This window comes from Vanellus vanellus, assembly GCF_965231255.1.
Source record: "Vanellus vanellus genome assembly, chromosome: 5".
Lineage (NCBI taxonomy): Eukaryota > Metazoa > Chordata > Aves > Charadriiformes > Charadriidae > Vanellus > Vanellus vanellus.
Window position 1 is genome coordinate 21,324,580 of NC_138910.1, and position 22,312 is coordinate 21,346,891.

Here is a 22,312-nt window from a genome sequence, read left to right on the forward strand (position 1 = left end):
AGTACATATTGACAAAATCCTCCTTCAAAGTATCAATGAAATGTTCACTTCTTTCAGGTACTTTCAGCCAACTATTACTCTAAAGTAGCGGGTAACATTTAAATCTAATAAATGTTATTGTCATGTTTCATCCAAACAGAGGCTTCTCCAGATTTCTAGTGATATATATTAGAAAGATCTGTATGTAACTTGCAATCAGGTTCCAGAATGGATTCTGACAGATTTGGTAAGTTATTAACTAGCAAATTAATTAGAAAGTGTTTTTATGAAAGGGGGAGGGGGAAACAACAAAAAAACCCACAAAAAAATTGAAACAGCCTTCCAAAAGAAACTTGGTTGCTAGAGTTACTTTGTACCATAGTATATCTGATAATAAAAATAGAAAAAATTATAATTTGTTCCTCAACTCACCCGTGGTTACAATTTCTATAGTAATTACCTGCTCTTGCCGTATTCCTCAGGGGCACAAAGACCCTGCCCCACTTCTAGCATGACCTGTTATTGCTGATAGACTTTAAATAATTATTCTGCTCTTAACATCAGTGGCAGTCAGTAAGACACCAGAAAAAAATTATTAATTTTACAGTTCCTGTACAGATCTAGCTTTCCAAAGCTCTGTTTTTAAATAAAAAGTTATTAAAGGGGATAACTTCTGAAGGTATTTTAAGTACTAAGTACTGCCACAGTTAAGGCAGGAAAAGTTCCGCCCCATCTCTTACCCCGCCTTTTGCAGACCAGGGCTTCTCCTAGGAGGAATGTTGTCTCAGTGGTGGTATCCCTTGAGAGGCAAAATAAAGCAAATGATGGTGTACTGTTCTAGAGAGGTAACGCTGCACCAATATACTCTTTGTCTTCCTCAAAAGAGAATCAGAAGTCAGCAAAGGATTCAACAGCACTGATGACTTGGTAGGAGAAGATTGGGAATTTTCACAAATTCCTGTCACACATCAGAACATCTGTTCTTATATTACCAGGTGGATTTTTATATTACCAAGTGGATTTTTATACACACAATAAAAAAGGCACTTTATCCTTTCCCTAAAAAGCATCCAGAAGGAATGGAATAAGGAATCCAGAAAAGAAACTGCAATATAATATAGCATTCACAATTTTCTGGGCACTGGTAAGAAATTCCTGTCCTATTAGATACCATTCACAATATGCACACTTGCGCTGTACAAATACATGTCAAACAGTTAAACGCTAAGCAGTTGTGTGTGAGCAAAACTTGAGGGAAACACTATTGCTCCAGCTTCGCAATGGTAGTGATTATGACATTCTGTGGAAATCTTGAGGCTCTGCAGAAGTCCTAAACTTATCCTATCCCCATTGAAAATTTCTCCACAAGTTCTCAATATATACACCAACCATCATTTACTGGCCGATTTCCCTCAGTCACCTGAAATTTTCACTTTCAAATTGCTTGCATAGACTTTTGGATTTGATTTCTCTTCCTGAAGACATGCGGATACATCTAAAGTCCATAAAAAAGGGCAAAATCCCATCTGATTTATTACAGTCCTGAAACTTCAGGATGGCATTAGAAGAAAAAAGCATATACCTGATACCTGAACCAAAGAAAGATGGGAATGAACAGAGCAATTGACCTGTGAAAGTCACCTTGAAATTGGTATCATTCAGAACTTCTCAGCACAACAAGGGCTCTTAATCCATTTTCTTGGGTTGTACTTAGATCATATATTCACTTGAAAAGCAGAGGAGTTTCTGCCTTTGCATTGCATTTTGGTTTGTCCTCAGCGGTTCTGATAGCATATATGGCAGTACACGGTAAACTGAATCATTCAATCTAGCTTGAAGAAGAAATAAACAAATAATACCTACGGGGTGATATAATTTAACTTACATCGCTCCAGTGACATGCCTTATAGTACAGACCCACAAAGCACTGTAGCAGAGAAAGGGGTAAAGACTGCCAGGGGATCCGGAGCCAGGTGTGGATGGGAACCTCTCAAGCCAGCTCTGCTGCTCAGGCTAACAAGTCACGTAACCCCACGTTTCATATCTGCATGGCTTATAAGCGTCCCAACTTCCTAATGCATTTTACAAACTTTTAAAAAAGGAACATATTCAGGAAATTTTTAGGCATGTAACTTCCTAAGATGAAGTTACTAGGAAGGCACTCATCACTATGTTTATCGAAACTAACCACAAGGAAAGCAGAAAATTTATAGTAAAATGTCATTTTAAAGAACATCAGAATATATGAAAAAACTTAGAAGACTTTGCTAAAGGTTCATTAGAAAAGACAATAAACTGTTATTAGATCAGCTTACATGAAAAACACTTCACTCAGGCTCAAAGTTACTTTGCAAGCTTGTTTTTTGATACTAGTTCATCTCATAAATTGTATCACTTTACACTTCCTGAATCTCTTAGATTCCTAAATTGTCATGAATAACCACTACTGCTATACTATCTTATACACCTGCATTGAAAATGTTTGTCACGTAACTGAGCAACTCCATCAGATGATAAAATATCTTGCTTTTAATCTTACAATTGTTATGCAAAGTAACCTTCTTTGCAGTTGCAAATAAACACGCGCTTTTTATGTTCCTTTATTTTCTTTAGCAAAAAACGCATGCTATCATTAGCTGGATCATGGCTATCCACTAATGTTATGTGGTAGTTTGGTATTGCTGCAAATACGGCAGCTATATAGCTATGATGCAGTGATGAATGCAGGGCTTCTTTGTAGAAGAACTTTTCTTAATGGTAAACAAACCTTTTTGTATTAATGAGTTATCACACAACATCACAGCTTCTAATCTAATTGAAAACATATTTATCCATGGTTCCCAATCCCTTAAACCTCACAGTTCCTACACTTCTGATGCCATTGGATATAATTATATTCTGGTAATGCATTTATTAGCTTGTCATTGATCATTATGCCAACATACAAAGTTTTCCTTGAATACCATTAGCACCTGTTCACGATCACTTCTGGTATTTGAGCCACTTATATTTTGAGGCACGTGGCTTCTGGTTTTTAGAGCAAATTCTGTCTCTTTGCGCAATAACAATAGCAGAAAGCTTTCAAGTAAACTGTTTCCACATGCATCTATATTACAAGATTATTCTGCTCTCCGGGATACCTTGAGATACTGCTTTACCATGACATTGATTGGTATCTGGATTACTTCAATTCAGCCAGCTATAGTCTCTGAACCTAAAATCTGTACGAATATTACTCACAAAACTTTTTAGGTAATTCTGAATACATCACTGATTTATGATGTCTCAGGATTCATCGTTAAAACTACCCTAAATATAGAAAAAAAATTTTTTTTCTCCACTTATACTTGATTGGGTATGCAAAGCTGTATACCCTTGATTGTTCCTTTGCCTTCTGCAATACTCTTATTCCATAAATCCTGATCGCATTATAGGTACTACAGAAAGAATGCTTTACGAAATGTGTGCTAGTCCTAAAAGCTCATAAAATTGTGAATGAAATAATCATATTTAAAATGACACATCTTCCAAATGCTAAGAAACAGAGCATTAAAAATGTAGACTCTAAGGACCCCCTAGTATACCATTATGTAGGGTAATTTTTTCCTTGAATTATAATTACATAAAATAATAAAATATGTTTACATTAGATAAGGCAGTTTTGTAAACAATTCTAAATCTATAAGTAAGAAACATGTAAATGCACGACTACAGTTTAATTGTTAAGATACAAAAAATCCCACCTGTTTGCTTTCCTCCATATCAGATTCGCTGCTAAATTCTTCTGTATTTAAATTTTCAAAATCTGATTCTCCAACTGCAATTGGCACTGTCACAGTGAGGCCTGGGTTGTTTATGAATGACATGTAATCGTTTTCATCAATTACATATTTTTCCACACTGCTGCCTGTGCCTACACCACTGGTGGTTCCATTCCCGTCTTTCAGATAATTCAGATCTTTGCTTATTTCAACAGCAGTATGATTGGAAATGCAGCTGTCTTTCTTGTTGTTTAGCTCCTCAAGTGCTTTGATTTCCTCTAAAGCTTTCTGCTTTCTAATGAAGGCTTTTTGGATGAACTCCTGTATCTTTTTTTTAACGTAATCTATGCCTTTCTGAATCCTTGCCACAGCGATCTGTAGGTTGTTCATTTCATTATCATCATCGGTAGCAGCAAGGTTGTCTGAACTAAATGAGCTCAGCAGCAAGGCCAGAAACAGGTTCAATACCTAAAAGATGAGAGAATGCAGCTGTACAGTAAATACATGCATGGAAGAAGTGAGCACAGTATTTTACTGTGAAATAGCACACGTTGTTTTGAAAAACAACATTTACTAATTTTAGACAACCATTTAGCACCTTAAATTACAAAAGATCTCCTTGCTTTGATCAGTACTCATTCGGAAGATGAAAACAGACAAGCTGATACTGAATTTTTTTAAACTTTTTGATCGTTGTTTGAAGCAGCACGGTTGCTTACACTATAAAATACAAAAAAGTTACACAAATTCTAGCTATACACATTCATCAGAGGTTTGAAAGGCTTCTGTCTAAATCATTTAAAATCACTGGAATTTAAATAGAATTAAATAAACATGAGTTGTAAAATTAGATGGGTTTCTATGATGCAGATATTTTAGAAACTTATACCAGTTAATGATGTAATAACCTCTCTAACTACTATTTGGAAGATTATACCATGGGACTGTGATTTCTGTTAATTCTGGGCTTGTCCCTTAAACTCTATAAAGCTTGTCATAAAAAGATAAAAGGAGTATTTAAAAATGAATTTTACACTTTAATCTCTATTATTTATAATAATCCTGTATTATTTGTAATTGGATTTTTTTCCTTTTTCACTTCACAAAAAAATTTTGTTTGGTCTTATGTAGGAATTTAAAAATAAAATGGATTTATTTCATCAGCAGGTAACAATCTTAGCACCAGTATTGCCTGAGAACTGTGGTTTATTGCTTCAAAATTCAAACATCATTACTCATTTTAATATAGTCTCTATAAACTGTAGCTATTTCACTAAATATTACAAGCAATTAATAATTTCATACTTTCAGTCTGATACACCGCCAGGCATCAAAAGTTGTCATAATATGGCAAAAGGGCATAAACAAACTTCCCCATAGTTAAACATGTTAAGTCTCTCATTTGTACTCTCTATGAGATTTAATTCTGCAGACCTTCACAGTGCTAGAAAAAAAACCCTGAAGGTAAAAAGGCACTTGGAAGAAGGAAAACAATATGAATCTGAAACAGTATTTCTATGCTGAAGCTAATACTAAAAAAAAAAATAAATAGTAGAGCAGGTTACTGATCATAAATAACTTTCTGGGGCTCTGCACTTTTCTACTGATATAATGACAAGATTGCAAGGTCATGTAAACAACTAGGATATGAACACTGAATTCTATTTTATAAAAATTTAAATCACATTAAAATATATCACTAAAGGAAGAGAATTTTGACAAGTAATGAAATACAGCTCTTAGGCATATCAATCAGAATAAGCTGCAAAGATTAACAGTAAAAGAAACTTTAAAATAAAGTAAAAGTGTAAATGGTGCATTCCAATTATAATCCTGATTTCTAAGAAGTTCTCACCAATTCAATACTTACATATTGAACCTTTGGCATTTTAACTTGTCAGCTTGAATTAAAATTTCTCTATAAAGGTTTCTTCTATAATTTTGAGTTAGAAACTTTGAAACATAGTTTTAGAACATCCAATCACTCTGTATTTCATTTTTGTTTTTTACACTTAAACAGGGCAAACAGTTTAGTACTTAAATTCAAGAGATTCTGTATAAGAAAATCTTCATTATTTTTATTAAGTCAGAATCATCAGTACTGGAATTAGCTTTAATGGGTGTAAGAAAGTTTTTTTTTCTCTGAAGAAGTAGATGCCCAGGAGCTGGTGAAGCAAAAGCTTTATTATTTCAAGAGTTGTTAGGAAGACATTTGGATTTAAACAGGACCTCTAAATTAGCTGCAGGACACGCATGATAGGGTGTTTGATTTGACATTTTGGCATATTCCTAAATTCCTGGACCCATAGTGAGAGTACTTCAGTGCATGGAAATGAGTGAAAAGAGGCAGAAGGGAATCATCATATGGTTTTACCCAAAATCTAGCACATTCAGATTTATTTTTTTAATTCTAAACAGAAGTATGACAAACATTCTCATTGCCTAGCTGTAAGCTATGTACATTCTGCATCAGAATTAATGTTCAAAAATGTTCGTCACTTACCACTAGGTTTCCAATCACCATGACCAGCATGAAAACAATAAGGCACATGGTTTGGCCTGCAACCTCCATGCAGTCCCACATCGTTTCTATCCATTCTCCACACAGCACTCGGAATACAATCAGGAACGAATGGAAAAAGTCATGCATGTGCCAGCGTGGAAGCACACAGTCACTGGAGATCTTGCAGACACATTCCTTGTAGCTTTTCCCAAACAGCTGCATCCCAACCACAGCGAAAATGAAGACAATGATGGCCAGCACCAGGGTCAGATTCCCCAAAGCTCCCACTGAGTTGCCAATAATCTTAATCAGCATATTTAGAGTTGGCCAAGATTTTGCTAACTTAAAAACTCGAAGCTGTAAAACAAAAAGGCAGAGGAGTCATGAGTTTTAGGTATGAAATAGAAGCTAGGTCCAAGTTGTTCAGCAGAGCATATCAGTTTCTGTAGATTAATTTGTTCTTCAGTAGGAACATATTATTATTTTAATGGAAAGCAGGGAGCATGGAGTTTGGTGGGTGCCTAAACTGCAGTGTTCAGCATTTCATCTTAGTGATGCACATAGAAAAAAACTTCATAATTTCTGTTTGTACCATGATTGATTTTAGTATTTTTAAACATCCACATACAGATGATTACTGAAAAATTCTGAAAGACGTTTTAGAAGTTTGTACTCTTTTCATCACCTTTGCTACACCCTTTTTGCTGGCTTTGTTCCCTCAGAACCACATTAGGTCTTCCAGGCTTAGTTAGAGGGCAATTTTTGAAGAAACAATTTGATGCTGATATTGTGATGTCCATTCAAATCATAAAAACTTACTTAAAAATAATATTCAGTAACTGAATTATGGTATGTGAAGTTGGGTACCATTGCAACTGGTACTAATAAGCTAAATCATAACTTCCTGCTCTCTATATTAGAAAATAACTTAGGCTTTCAAGTAATGTGATAACTTAGTAATACAGACTTTAAAATCATGAATCATGCCTCCAGTAAACATACCTATAAATTAGTTTGTGTACAATATACAATCTATTTGCTGTAAAAAAGACATTTCTAGTCAAAGCTTAATAATATTTCAATTCAAGTGTGATCCTAAAGTCAGATTTTTATGACTCTTTGTTATACATAATGGAGTTACTAAATGTTTATTCTCGGTGCCATAAAATAAGTGTTGTGAAGAGAGGATCTACTCAGGAGCTTTCTAAGTAAAACAAAGTAATCTTCACAATATAAAGACTGGAAAAGGTTCTGATTCTTTATGCTGGTGGCTGGTAGAAGTTAGTCTTATGCTGGCAAAGCATATCAGAAGAATAGCACGTGAATAGGATAATTTGATACCAAAAGATATCAAAGGATCTCAATTGACCAGCACCTTAAACTTGTACTTATCAAATATGGCATGCGAATTAGGCATATATGAAAAATAGTGTGAGTCATTTAATTATATAATATATCCTTACAATACTGGCAATTATTACAAACATTAGCACATTTTTGGAATGAAACAATTGCATGCAAATATTTAATTATCCAGGTATTTACCAATCTGAATGACCGAAGAACAGATAATCCTTCAACATTTGCAAGACCAAGCTCCATTAAACTAAGGCTAACGATAATACCGTCAAAAATATTCCAGCCTTCTTGGAAATAATAATAAGGGTCCATGGCAATTATCTTTAGTACCATTTCTGCTGTGAATATCCCAGTGAATACCTAAAACAAAATGCAATTAATTTCTTGAGGTGTTATGAGAAATTTATGTACCTGAGTAAATTTTTCTAATCCAGCTTGAGTTCTCATACCTGTTACTTGTACCTGTTATTGTAAAAAACAGCTGATTGCTATCTTCTGATGGCATCTAAGTATTTCTAAACAGTGAAAACTTATAATTAATAACAAATTACTAAGTCAGGACAGATATAAGAGGGCAGAGGTTTGATGCACCTATTAAAAGCTATTTACCAACCAGTCAGCAGCTCAGCTCTGGTTCATATTTGACGTGTGCTGGACTATCCATCCAGCAGATGTTGTGATATGATCCAGTCCTGTTTTCTAGAGGATAGTTTTCAGTCCTGTTTCAGTCCTGTTTCTAGAGGATAGTCCCAGTAATGCAAAAGAAAACTTCGACAGCGTTTTTTTCCTTGCTCACAGTGTAAACAGAAGTGTTAGAGGAAACTCTCCTAGGTCAGACTCTCTAAGGACAAACTCTGTCCTTAGAGACAGAGTCGAAGAGTATGGGTGGAACAGACACAAGAAGTTGGAGTTTCTTGTACTGGACTTTTTTTAAAGATACAGAGGTTTCACACACAGCTACTATTCCATGTGATACCTATTTCCTTTTGGGAAAAAGAACTTCATGGTGATAATGTTCTTTGAAATATCTGGAAGTGGCAAATGTGAAATTATCAACGCTTCTTAGTGTTTTAAAGTCCAGAATTTAACCCAACGCTTACTTGCAATGAGTAGTGATCAGTGGTTTGTGCAGCATAATAAAGACATTTTGGAGCGTAATGCAAAACCACTAAAAATATATGACTATTCTGCACAACACTCAAGGGATATCCTAGATGATCCAAAAATCTACTAACGTACACCAAAGTACTCTGCCATTGCTCTGTGACAGTTCTTTACCCAGCTTGTTCTCAGTCCCCCTACAGCAAGTTTTATGGAAGCAAAGCTGACTTTTTACAATACTATATAACTACACTCATGGTTACCTTTTAATTTAAAACGATTAGGGGGTGGATGTAGTGCTGGGGAAACATTCACCATTGTCGAAGTGTAAATATTAATGGTTTTAAAAGTGTATACTTTGGAGAAACTAGAAATATAGCAAGAAACACTATCCCGTTATCTTGATATATGAGAGGTGTTACCATATAATCAGAAGAATGTAAGAGGTGTTGCTATGTATGGTAAAGAGAATGCAACAAAGATGGCTCTTGACAAAATAATTGAAAAAAAGCAATGAAAAACATTTCATTTTAAAATATTTCCTTCACAAAATAACCAATTCCATCCACAAACTACTTCTTCTTGAGCATAACTGTGTCCCCAAATACACAAAAAAACATTTTAACAGAAGTAGACTCAAGTTTTCTTATAATTACTTAGGACTTTAGAACACTGAATGAATTTTAGTATTATGAAAATGAATTATTGCCTTTTAGAACTATTTCTTCCACCTCATTAAAATGCTACAGAAAAGGCAGAGTCATATTTGTCATATTTAATTTATCCTCAAACAGACCGTGATGTCACAAGCAAAGAGTAAATTAACATATTCTGAATGGAAATCACAAAAATTAAGGTTAATAGATTAATACAGTGAGGCACAGAGAATTTAACTGAAAGCAGCAGGAATAGTATTCACTGCATATATGTAGTCCTAATTAAGGATACTGGATTGTTACAAAGGTAGTTTAAAATATGACTATTGCTAGCTTAGAGTAAAAAAAAAAGAAAAATATGAGATGGGAAAAGACAGAAGACCTTGTAAATATAAATGCTTGGAGAGAAATAATTCTAACAATATGACAGACCAACATTTTAAAATACAATATTTTGTAATCTGTGATGAATATAAGAATATGCCAGCAATTAAATCTTTGTCCAGGAGAAAGGAAACTGTAATGTGCAAATGAACACATAGGTAGTAAGTTCAATTGTAGTTCTATTTTTAAAAAAAGTCATAGAAGGATGAATTACCAGTACATAATGAAAATGTTCAGACTTTAAAACATACTCTGACTGAGAAATCTATTCCTGCTCCATTTAAATATTAGCAGACTTTTCAAAACTAATATTTTTGAGTTATTAGTTCAGAACACTTGGTTGGTTTTGATTTTCAGGACTGCAAGCTGTGTGAGTCAATCCAGACCTCTCCTGTGTAAACCACTGGTAGTTATGTGAGCTAACAAAAAGATAAAAATGTACGAATCTTCTTCTGAAACATACATTTGCAAGGTTCAGTCCTCAGCTTCCTAAGCATTAGAAGCAAATAGAGAGAAACAGACAAAAGCATTTAAGTGTTACGCCACATTTAAGTATCTGCTTAGAAAAGGAATTACACGTAACCCTAAATCTCTGGAACAGGTTAAAATCAGGAAAGGCATCACTAATAAACTTACAGATAAAAGGTGCTTTTTGTTAGAGAAAAAATAAAAATCTTCTAGTTTATGATGTATTTTTTAGTTACCTGAAGTGGGAAAGACTTACTGCTAACAAGAAATATGCCTTTCGTGGAAATGTACGTTCACTGTAGTGTAACTGAAAAAAATTCAAAGAGAAATTCTGACATCTGAATATTTCATGAATTTCTTACAGAAGAAAAATATTTTCTGTGATGGAATATCAGTACCATGGTAAAAATTAGATAATCTACCTTAACATTTTAAAGAAAAAACCCAAGTTAGACCTCAGGAAATCTGAGAATCCAGTGAAGACTGCACTTCCACACATATTCAGTTATTTCATAATAGTACTTACAAAATAGATTCATGAAAGTTAAAGGCTCCACAAAAATTACTTTATGAAAAACATATACACAGTTTCTAAACTGATTATAAAACACAACCTGGAATAAATTAAAAAGCAATGCAATGCATTTATGCATTTCTTCTTTAAAAAGGGTATTTTTACACGAAGTAATGCATGACAAACCACTTACCAGGTTCCCTACAGAAAGGACACTGCTAAACTGTTCTGTCATTGGGTAATGTTCCATGGCCATAAACAAGGTGTTTAAAACAATACAAATAGTTATAGCAAGATCAACAAACGGATCCATCACAACTAAATTGACGACGTGTTTTACTTTTAACCACGGACTCCAGCAATCCCAGATCAAGAAAGTATTTGCAAATCTGTACCAGCATGGTGGGCATTTCTGTCTGGATTCTTCAAGCTCTGAAAAAAATAAAATAAAAAAACAAACCTAAATAATGAATATTTCAATTATATCCTCTGGAAGTTCTTGTTTAAAATAATGTAAAAAGATTAAACCATTCAAATAAACAGCTCACACTAACATGGGATTTCCCTGTTAGTCATCTTAAGATGTTTAGTCATCTTAAAGTTAAGCATCTGATTTATTTAAGCTCCTCTACAACCAATGGACAGTCAAGTTATCTCTGAAGGGTGAAACATCTCAGAGATATCTAAAGAGAGAAATGCATTTGTCTCTTTCCCATGACAGTAGGGAGAGTCTAGACATTTAGTTTAGGTTAGTCGACTTGCTTATAGCAGATGTCTTAATTTTGAATATTAAAAGTTAACATGACTCCATTGTCAGTGAGCTGATGTATATAATTTAGCTTCATAAAATATAAAAGTGTTAAGTATGTAACATGTATACGTATTTTGATTGTAGCTACTAAAAGTATTGTATCTGCTACTACACTGAACCACTACAGTAGCATAACAGATAAATGACTCGGTGTGCATACCTATCATTGCTTATTTAAGTTAATATTTTTAATATACAGAATGCCTCTTTTCTTATTTTAAAAATTATCATTTGACTTCGAAAATGTGTTGTACAGTTGCAGTGTCTATTAATTGAGAAACAGAACAATGTTAGTATTAGCAGAACAACTCTGCTCTCAATTAGGATCTTTACAAACTATTTTTTCTTCCATTTCACTGTCAATATTGTCAAAGTTACAGAAGAATAGTAACTTCTGCTGAGTTAATAATAGCAAGGATGAATGTCTAATGGGATGGGATGTTTGAGGACAGCCCGGAATGAAGATTGATATTTGCTTAAATGAGAAATACTTAGACTACAAAATATTTAAGAAATGGCCACAACAGCTTCAATAACATGTGTGCATAGTAACATCAACCAAATCTGAAATTTGTCAGTTTTCAGACAGGCAGGGAGGTACCAGTTTTCCTTAGAGCACAAGGAGGTCTTCATCATCATGACATTTATAGAACCATAGCATCATAGAATGGTTTGGAATGGTTTAGAATGGTTTAGGTTGGAAAGGACCTTGGAGATCATGGAGTTCCAACCCCCCTGTCATAGGCATGGGTGATTTTGCTAAAATAGCAAACATACCGTTTAACAGTATTTGCTAATAAGGATTTTGTGCTAAACTCTCCACTTTGAGGACGAGTGGATTGATTTTTGCCTCTAATATCGTCTTACATGGGTGGAATTATGGGAAGACAAAAGGTCAGTTGCCACAGCTCTCAAACTCATTGAAGCTAACAAGCCCCCCTGTTACATCAGACTGTAGCCTCCTGGCAGGAAAAGGTATTGTAAGTAGCCAAAGTCTTCTATAATCTTTATAAACCATAACAAAGACAGAGCTTCCAAAGGAATGTATGGATTGGGTGGAATAATCACATTTCTGAACATGTAGCTCAGAATGCTGAAAGGTTAGATGAGACCAGCCTTGGACAAAAGTGGCCACTCACACTGGATGCTGAGTTGGCACAGAAGACTCACTTAGCAACTTCTGAAATAATGGAAACCAGATGTGGGTAAGGAGGTGACTATCAGGACAATACAGTTTACATTGACGTGTTTTTTCTGGCCAGAACAGAAGGACAAGCTATTCAGCTGGAGGAAGAGAGCAGCACCTTCTAAGGAGATATCCTCTCTACCTGGGAGGAGAACTAAGAATTGCACACCGAGAATCAAGAGGTACCAACAGCTCACGTTTGCACTAAAGTAGGAAGATAGAGAATCATAGAATCATAGAATGGTTTGGGTTGGAAAGGACCTTGAAGATCATCGAGTTCCAACCCCCCTGCCATAGGGTTCCAACCCTATGTGCCAGGGGGGTTCCAGCCCCCCTGCACATCATATACTCAGATGCATGTTTGTGAGAATGGTTTATGTATACTTTTAGAAGAAATAGGTGATATGAGCCTTATATTTCTGACTGCAGTTAACATATAGGGCCACCCCACTGCCTCTCCTTCCTTGCCTATCCCTTCTGAAGAGTTTATAGCCATCCATTGCAGCACTCCAGTTGTGTGAGTCACCCCACCACGTTTCCGTGACGGCAACTATATCATAGTTTTCCTGCTGCACAGTGGCTTCCAGCTCCTCCTGTTTGTTGCCCATGCTACGTGCATTAGTGCAGAAGCACTACGGTAGTCTTCTAGTGTAGAAGTTAACGGTCCCGCCAACTTTTTGCTGGGAGAAGCCCTAATTCCTCCCAGACCATTCCCAGGCATGGCCAAAGTTTCAAACACATCAATAACCCTCACATCTCTGCTGCCGCATGGATCTCCATCCCCTACCTTCACTGAGTTAGCAGACTGAGGGATTTCACTAGCACACTGTCCCACAAACATTGGCATCCTGGTTTCATCCCCTACCCCCTTCAAATCTAGTTTAAAGCCCTTTTGATGATCCCTTCCAACTCCTGTGCCAAGAACCTTTTCCCTCTTTGAGACAAGTGTACCCATCAGTCGCCCGCAGACCTGGTGTCATATAAACCAACCCATGATCGAAAAACCCAAAGTCCGGCTGCTGACACTGGGCTCAGAGTCAGGTATTGACCTGCTGGCTCTTCCAGTTTCTTCCCTCATCATTCCCTGTAACTGGAGGGAAAGTGAAGTGAGTGTGTACTCAGTTTCCATTAAATAAGCAAAACTATTCCAGCAATGTATGCTTTTTCATATAGCAAATGTAATACTTTTTAATCTTTGATATACTTACCTAAGATAAGTTTAAGAAATGCTTAAGGAAGGCAGTTCATGTGCATTGGCATGGGTTGATTACAGTTGGTTGTTTTCTTTTATCTTTTTCATTCCAATTTCCTATTGTCTATCCTTGGATTTTAAGTCACAGGGAAATGACTGTTCTAGTACATCACTGCCTTTATCACAGCAATTCCTGTGTATCTTAATTGATTGTTCCTGTTGATGTCTTATAGGAAGAAGATCCCTGTATTCTGTGTTTGGGGCTCCGGCAATCCCCTAGCTATGATTATTTTGCCTCTGTTTGTCCACTCAATAGAGTAATATTTTGGAAGTTGTCATGAAAAATAAATTACTAAGCATTCAGAATGTGTAAACGATCTTAGAAATGCTCAGAAGCCTTTTGTATCTGATGTTCAGAGATTTCACACGTCCAGTTTTATGTTTACAAAGGAAATTATGTAAATCATTGCTCTGTACATGTAGTTAGCAGAAATTCACTGAACTGCCTGTCAGATAAAATGCATCAAATACCTTCCATTGTATTTGTAAGTATGCTGGCTATACTCATTGCTCTTTGTCTTGCAGCAGAATCTTCCAGCATTTCCATGGAAATTTGATAAGAACTCAGTCTTCTTTTTCTTATTTCTGTTTCAGTAGTGGTGCCCTGTAAATGAAATACTGAAGAATTAAACCATCCTTTTCAACAGCCAGCTAACAATATTTACTGTGTAAATATTGTAGTGATAATCAAAATCAGCTATGTGCAAAATACTAGACTATTCTTACACACTGAAGCTTTCTGTTCCTGTAGGAATTTCTTTGTTCTTTATTGAGGAACTCAGTGGGAATTTTGTACGGTGCTAGGAATAATCAACTGGGACATAGAATACCAAGGCAATGTGGGATCAAAGGTGGTTCTCATTTAAATGACTGAGTGAACAAAGTTTTTGCTAGGTATCTTTTTGCTAGTGATTATTATTATTCTTTCAAGAAAAAATGATCAAAGTTGAAACCTGTCACCTTAATTCCCAACCGCTAGTCATGTTAAAAAATTAAAGTGAGAGTACAGAAAGAAGTGAACTATTATTGAAGAAAGTAACTTTGATACAAGAAACATGAGTATAATTCTTGGAATGAATTATCTCTTGAATACTGTGTACCGCATTCCTAATGTGATAAGCATGGTTGGAAAAATTTATACGGCAAAAATTATCATCTTATTTAATATTTTTTCTACCTAATTTTCACCCACCTCAATGCTCATACAGAATTTGTTATATATTCTTGCAGTGAATATGCAAGTTCTCTGTGTTTTATATGGCTTCTAATTATCTTTTCAAAGCAATAATACCTGGCTCTGATTTAAATGTGTCTAACGTGTTATCACTCTTTAGCATGTAGGTGTCCTTACAGTTGCTTTTTGTTTCTTCTGGAGTGTGGCCTAGGGATCTAAACACAGAAGTGGGATTAAGAATTTCCCAAATCTTGGTTCCGGCTCTACCACTGACTCTGTGATTCATGGAAACCACTCATTATTCTGTCCCCGTCCAGAAAAAGAATAAAAAGTCCTGCAGAACTCATACAGGATTTCACGGTTATCTTAGTGTGAAGATGAAAAACCATTTTTGAGCATTTGCTAGTACTATTTCTTTAGAGAAGACTCTTGAGTTAAATAGCTAAATCTTTTTTTCAAGTGAATGTATTTCTGAAATAGAACTATATGCGCATAACCTCTGAGGCAATCTGATTGAATTTCTGGTATGAAGGTCTATATCAAGAAAGGAGAGAAACAAAAAAAAAATGAAATGTGTAAGAGTAGTAATGAAATCTCAATACTTATTTATAATGAAAATATTTTTCAGGTTAAATACAGTGCTATTATTACAACCAAAATGCCATACTGAATCCATATTAAAATACTATGTATAAAAAAGCTTGCCTTTTTTAAAGTTTGAAAGAACATCTTAGCTTACAGAAGTCTGAAACTGAGACTGAAATATAATGTAATTGCAAAGGTACATAGGAATTGTACATCTTTTTCTCATGAAAGTTATGAGAAAAATTGCTTCAAGATAAATTCAGTAAGGGGTATTTCTATTAACCATCATGACAGTAGTAACTGCATTTTGCTTAATTTTGCAGGTGTTTGCCTGTACGTATTTCCAAGTTATATCCTTAGTTATACGTCAGATGTCTACCTTTGTTGATGAGGTGAAACTCTATACAAACTGTGAAATTCAGTTTATGTTTTTTTTTTCTTTCTATGTGCAGATCTCTTGCTGAAGGCAACGAGAACATAATACTTTACTGAGGCTCAGACATAGGAGGTTAAGGACTTTTTTTCCCTTATGTTCTGTTATTTAGAAACTATTGCAAGTTATTTCTCACAGCTCTAAGAAATAATAAGGCACGCAGAGGTGAGCAGTAAGAAAAAATTCTGTGCCTGAACCAAACTGTAATAATTACTCGTTTACTTATAATTACCTCTGGTATAAGCTGACCAGTAGGTGAAGTTAGAGTTGAAGGTCCTCCAACCAAGGAAACGACTCCATTGCAATCCACAGTACTGTGCATCTTCCCATTTACTGGAAGGGCTGGTACCATTCTAGATGACACACTCGCCTGACTAATATTACTGTTGCGCCGCTCTCCGTGTCGATTTGGAACAAACAGGGAATCTCTCCTGCTCTCATTGTCTTCCAGAGTGCTGTGCTCATCATCAGCAAAGTCATTTTCAGATCCTATATCCTTTGCTCGACCTCTGAAACTGAAAATGCTTGTTTTGCTGTTGCGCCTTGGTGAGAACAGGGAACCACGAATACTTAGCAAAGACTGCAAAAGATTTAAAACAAACCAAACCAAAACAGCATTAGAACTGACATTCTAATTTCTTGGCTTTTTAAAGAATACTTCCAGTGATGGAGGAAGCATAGTCACTTTTTTTCTTCAATAGTATTGGTGTGTCCATTAGGGGAATGTGCTCATTAGGGGACCTGAAGTAGAGGGGAAAAACTCTTTTTAAGGTAACGTAGCAGGACTCTCTTACTTTTCTTCCCTTCTTCACCCCTGGATTCCTAGGGATAACAACTGATAACGATCACCGATCATTGTTTTCTATTCTATTTGCTAAAGGCAGAAGTGGTCTTAAGTTTGGTATTAAATTCAGTCTCAGTTGATGTAAAGAACTTATCTGCCCTCTTCACAATAGGCTCAGTAGCGTGGGAACAGTAGATGCAGTACTCTGAAACTAGAAGACAAAGGCAACAGCTTGGGGAAGCTCTGGAGGTACAGCGTGAACATGCCTAGTAGCACTCGGGCATAGCACTCCGGGGGCTATAGCAGGCTGCACACCTACCAGAAGGTACCACTTGGCCATCAGGCAGCTCAAAGCAAGCATTCACCAGGGACGCAGTTACCTAAAGATATCCTCTTACAAACGAGAAAAATAAATCAGTGGTTGTTGGTAATTCATCTTTTAATTACAGTAGAAGCTGGTTAATGGAATGTTCTTCTCCCTTGCTACATATTTTATTAACAGCATTCATGAATAAATAAAAAGAGTACTAATTGTGGAAAAAAAGAAACATTGCATTAAGCTTTCTTCAATTCCGCATTTGTACAAATCTTCACATCTTGGTACATCAAAAACCTGGTTTGAGATGATTCTCAATTTTTCACTGCTTTTGCAGGTGGAAAGTATGCATGTAATAGCAGTGTTTTTTATCCCAGGGTAATTAAAGTGAAAGTGACAACTGCACTATAATGTATAAATCTATATTAATACTGTGAAAATGAAACACTGAAAATATACATGTATCAATACATATGTATCTCTGTATATGCATACTCAGATTTATACAAACACACACATAACGTGTGTGCTGAACTGGTTATAAAGGCTGGCAGGTGTTTACCATTATAAGATGTATTTTTTCTGCTCTTAAAGCTATACCAAATATTAATAATTTGGGCTGAAATTTTCTATGCTGGCTGTCAGCCTCAAGCTGAGTTACTTGAAAAGTATCAGCCAAATGGGTTTGCTAACCCATTTATGTAAACCTGGCTGGAGAAAAAATGCTGGTTTGCTTATGCTGAAAGATAATTTTATCTAAAAAATAAAGCTCTTGCTGCTATAGAGAATGACACTGAATTCTGACCAAGTGGTAAACTAATTATTGCATCCTTTGTACATTTCTTTGTACATGTATTTGGCCAACCTACGGTCCTTCAAAAAATCACACGCTCGCTAGGTTTCGTCTGACTACCACTGCTACCCTTGTTTTTTTAGAGAACGTTTCCATGGCTGCTATGTTTTGTTTGTTGTCCAATCTTCCAAGCGTGTGTTATCATGCTCTGAGCACAGCTAAATGGATCAGGCCCCTCAGGGATTTAGGAGGAGTAATGCCTGCTCTGAAAGTCCCTGCTGGATTGAAGCAAAAGATACAAGCCCAAATGGCTGCAATTCTAACACATGTAGAGGCAGAAATATGTGTGTGCCTACATGCTCCCAGAAAGTAAAGTCTGAAAGAAAAGCTTGGCTTTTCTTGCAGGCTGCATCATTCATTTGCACATGGAATATTGTGTCAAAGGGCTAAACCTCTACAGGAGCCGACTGGGCAGGTCATCTCCCCTTACCATTCTACTTCATTGTTTCATGCTCTGCCACCCTGTTTCACCAGGGAGCTAAGCACATGGCTAAGAAGGCAAACCAGCTCTTCCTTTACCAGTTCTATGCCCGTAATCCTTCCGCTCTTACGGCGGCTCAGTTTTATTTCAGCTATATGCAGGTAACCTATGCCCCACAGCATTTTTACAACTCCAGAAACAATTACCAAGACAGTCTTTCATTAATAAATTATCCTCATTTAGATTATTTACTTGATACACGTCTCTTCGTGTTTTAAAATTTTATATTAATTATTAAAAAATTATTTCAGATGGTCACTTATTTCCTCCCTGCTGTGTAATTCATCATGTCTCAAGATGAGCTGTTTCCTGTCTATTGCATCATTTCCTTCTTTTCTTTCAAATCTAAGGCATATACAATATTTGTTTTCACTTGATTTTAATAGATTTTAATTATTTATTCTGCAACAGGAATTCACGATTAATTTTAATGCTATCAAAAGTCATTTGAAATGCCTTGCTTCTTAAGTTTCTGTGAAAGTTTCACAGTTCTTCATGACAATTGCCAGGATGGAAGCTTTCTGGGAGTTTCAGAGTATGAACAAATACATGCAACAATGCTTTACTGTATGTTAATAAAGCTACAGAAGGTTGATTATCTATGGAATCTCTTTGTCTCAAATCCTCCTCCCCTTAGTATACATGCTTCTATATTAAGTGTTTTTTTTCTATGAACCAAAAATGTATTTAATATAAACATAATATATTCCTTAATCAGTCTCTTCACCAGAAGTATAGAAAAGAGCAGCAGGGAATTTAGACTAGACAATGAAGAGGCCTATTATCAAGCAGCGAAAGCACAGGACTAGCAGTCCGAAATTCCTGCTCAGACTTCAGTGATTCTTCTTTAGTGTGCTCAAGTCACTCACCATCCTCATCTATGAGGTACAGATATATATATATCTCTGAGACAGAACTGTGCAGTCTGAGATGAGATCTCTGGCTGCAGCTCCTTTGTATAAGCCTGACTCAAAGTTCATTCCAATTAATAAGAGACTTTTTGGAGCAGCTTTGGCCCAAAACTAATAGTAAATTTTATTAGACTGGAAATATACTTTAACAATACTACTCAGAGGAGTTGAGATAGATTTAATAATTTGTTTTTCTTATGCTTGTTTTTTTTTTATTATTATTTTTTATTTCTTATCCAGAGAACAGCCTGGTCATTTTTAATTATAATAAATGTTACTTCAGAAATGTTACTTGCAGAAATGCAAATGTATCTTTTTCAGACCAGGCATCAACCCTTGTACTTAACTAATTACTGAGGCTTTACCTCAAATTAAGCTTTCCTCCCCTCAGTGCATATATTTCAGTGTGAAGTATTTCTGCCACCGAATCTCGTATTTTATACCAGTCTGGAAACTATCACCCTTGATACGAACATTAAATAGGATAAACATTGGTAGTTAAACATGGGTAGTATTGGTAGCTAAATGTCATCTGCTGGCTGAGACCAAACATGATCATTTTGAAGAATATTTTGAATATTTTGTCTTTATTATGGAGTACTAGAGTGACTTTTCCTATTGTCTACCATTTAAAGAAGCTAAATAAGGAAAGCAAAAGAAACTAATGGTAGTGTGGAATTTCCTATTCAGGGTATTTTGATGATGGGGTCTGCTAAAAACCCACATATTTGTATAGTTTTGAAATGGATGCAGAACAGAGAACCTATGGTTGATTAGTGCAAATATATCAATACTAATCAAAGAATCTTTGATTCTTTCTCCAATCGACCAGATACATCTTCAGAAACACACTTTCAGAAATGTTTTAATTAAGTTTACAATTATCCTTGGTATGTTCTTTTTATCCCTTTGCTAATAGAATGGGTCAAACCATATCAAACTAACACTGTTAATGGTACTACCACTGTTTTTTTCCTTCACTCATCTTTTACATAACTTCCAATATGTAAAACTGCTGTAATGTGAGTCAAAACCAAATTAGAGTAGATGAACATGCTTTAGTAAAAAAAGAGTGCTGTACCTGGTGGGGAGATGTGAACTTTTTTTCATATGTCAGTTGACTACCTTCTGTGGAGAAGCGGAAACTTTTCCTTCTGATACTGTCTTCTGACTCTGACTTGGGGAACTTATCGATATCTCCTTTGTTCTCTGCTTCAGACATTTCTTTTTGTCTTCTTTTCTTCCTTCTGTTTCTTCTTTCTTTAGCACTCTTTGAGCTCAACTTTGATGCTTCTGAAGAACTTTCCAAGAGTTCTCCTAATCCCCCTATACCACTGAAATCTCTTGATGCAACTGATGCTGCTGCTACCGCTGCTGTTGCCTGTCAGGTTACAAAGCAAGGTATTCTTAGTAGGCCAAAAATGAATAATTTTGTAGGCTTTTATCAACTGGTTTTATTATCACTGTACTAATACTGCTGGTTGTACACCCTTGAGTATGCACATACCCAGAAACAAATTGAACAGAAGATAAACTATGGAGTTGTATAGCTCCTCATTGTTTAGTAGCATGAGCTACTTGAAGCGTCAACTTCAGCAGATCAATAGCATCACTATTCCTTAAAGACTTGCTGCACAAGACAGTGGTCTAAAATTATAGTAGTCAGAAAAGTAAAAAAATGGGGCTTTTTCGTATATCTCAGACCTGCTTCCCCATTTTCTCTTGGGAAAAGCCCCACATCGTCCTCTAAATCAGCTGATTCCTTCTGTGTCCTTAAAGAGAAAATTAATCCCTAACATCCACCATAAGAGTTAATGTATCATAATCCAACTAGCAGCCTGCAAGTAGTTGAGTCCAGCCTATCCTCGCTGTCTTCACAGCAAGGACACTCCCCTCACTTTCCTTCTACCTTCACTGGCAACAGGCACACGCTCTAGACAAGTCTTCAAGCCCTCCATCCCTCTTCATGTTTCCTGTCCCACATTTCCCACTGTAACAGCACTCTAGGTTTTTCTTATAGACAGAGAAAGGTACAGTTATTGCCTGTTGCTGCTGCAGCCAGAGAGAAGAAAAAGTTTAGGTTTCTTCTCCGATGGAAAGGGATTAGATTATTTACTGGAACAAAGAGGCATCCCAAAACTCAGGAGCCGTATCTTCAACTACAGTGGTCAGCCTACCTGATTTGGTTCATTAGGGAAACCAGTTCATTTAGTCATCAAATAAAGGAAGAAGTGAAAGTGTGTCCAGTACTCTTCCCAGAAAGAACTGTCTGGGAGATTGCTATGAGATTCTGCAGGGGGAAGTATGTTTGGGAAGATGATAGGCTGCTGTGAGCTTACGAAAAAGGGTGGTGTGAGAAATGGCAAGAGACCAAGGTTATATAACAAAGATGACTGGTAATTATCTGGCAAAACTTATTATATTCAATGCACAGAATTTCAGGAATGATGAGACATCTCTACAGCAGGAAAGGATAGTTTGAAAGCTCATGCTATGAATTAATGGCTTTCTCTGCCACAATATACAACCCATGCCATATATGTTGACTTGATACAGATTTTTTCTGCTAAATACAGTATTAAAAGGATTCTGAAGTGTTTATCAATTAAAAAAAGTGATACTCAAAATTTTTTTATACTGGTTTCAGAATATCGTCTTTCAAATGCTCTAACAGAGACAAAGGCAGCAGATGTCACCACCCATCTACTTCATAATACTAACACTGAAGATGAAATAAGTGAAGCAATCCAAAGACCACTGTGATGACTTTGGCTTGTGGATGAATAGGTTCAGTGTAGAGG

General features: G+C 35.9%; 1 protein-coding gene across 1 annotated transcript in view; it reads right to left on the reverse strand.

Annotated features, from left to right (window-relative positions):
* LOC309672013 (sodium channel protein type 1 subunit alpha) overlaps positions 1-22,312 on the reverse strand; it is a gene marked incomplete at both ends in the record, with an annotated part of 554,434 nt that overhangs the window by 26,541 nt on the left and 505,581 nt on the right. The window contains 7 exons of the mRNA XM_082483406.1: positions 3,723-4,208; positions 6,244-6,600; positions 7,789-7,962; positions 10,919-11,157; positions 14,446-14,578; positions 16,399-16,746; positions 20,593-20,892. Of these exons, the coding sequence (XP_082339532.1) occupies positions 3,723-4,208; positions 6,244-6,600; positions 7,789-7,962; positions 10,919-11,157; positions 14,446-14,578; positions 16,399-16,746; positions 20,593-20,892 (2,037 nt within the window). The remainder of the gene's footprint in view (positions 1-3,722; positions 4,209-6,243; positions 6,601-7,788; positions 7,963-10,918; positions 11,158-14,445; positions 14,579-16,398; positions 16,747-20,592; positions 20,893-22,312) is intronic.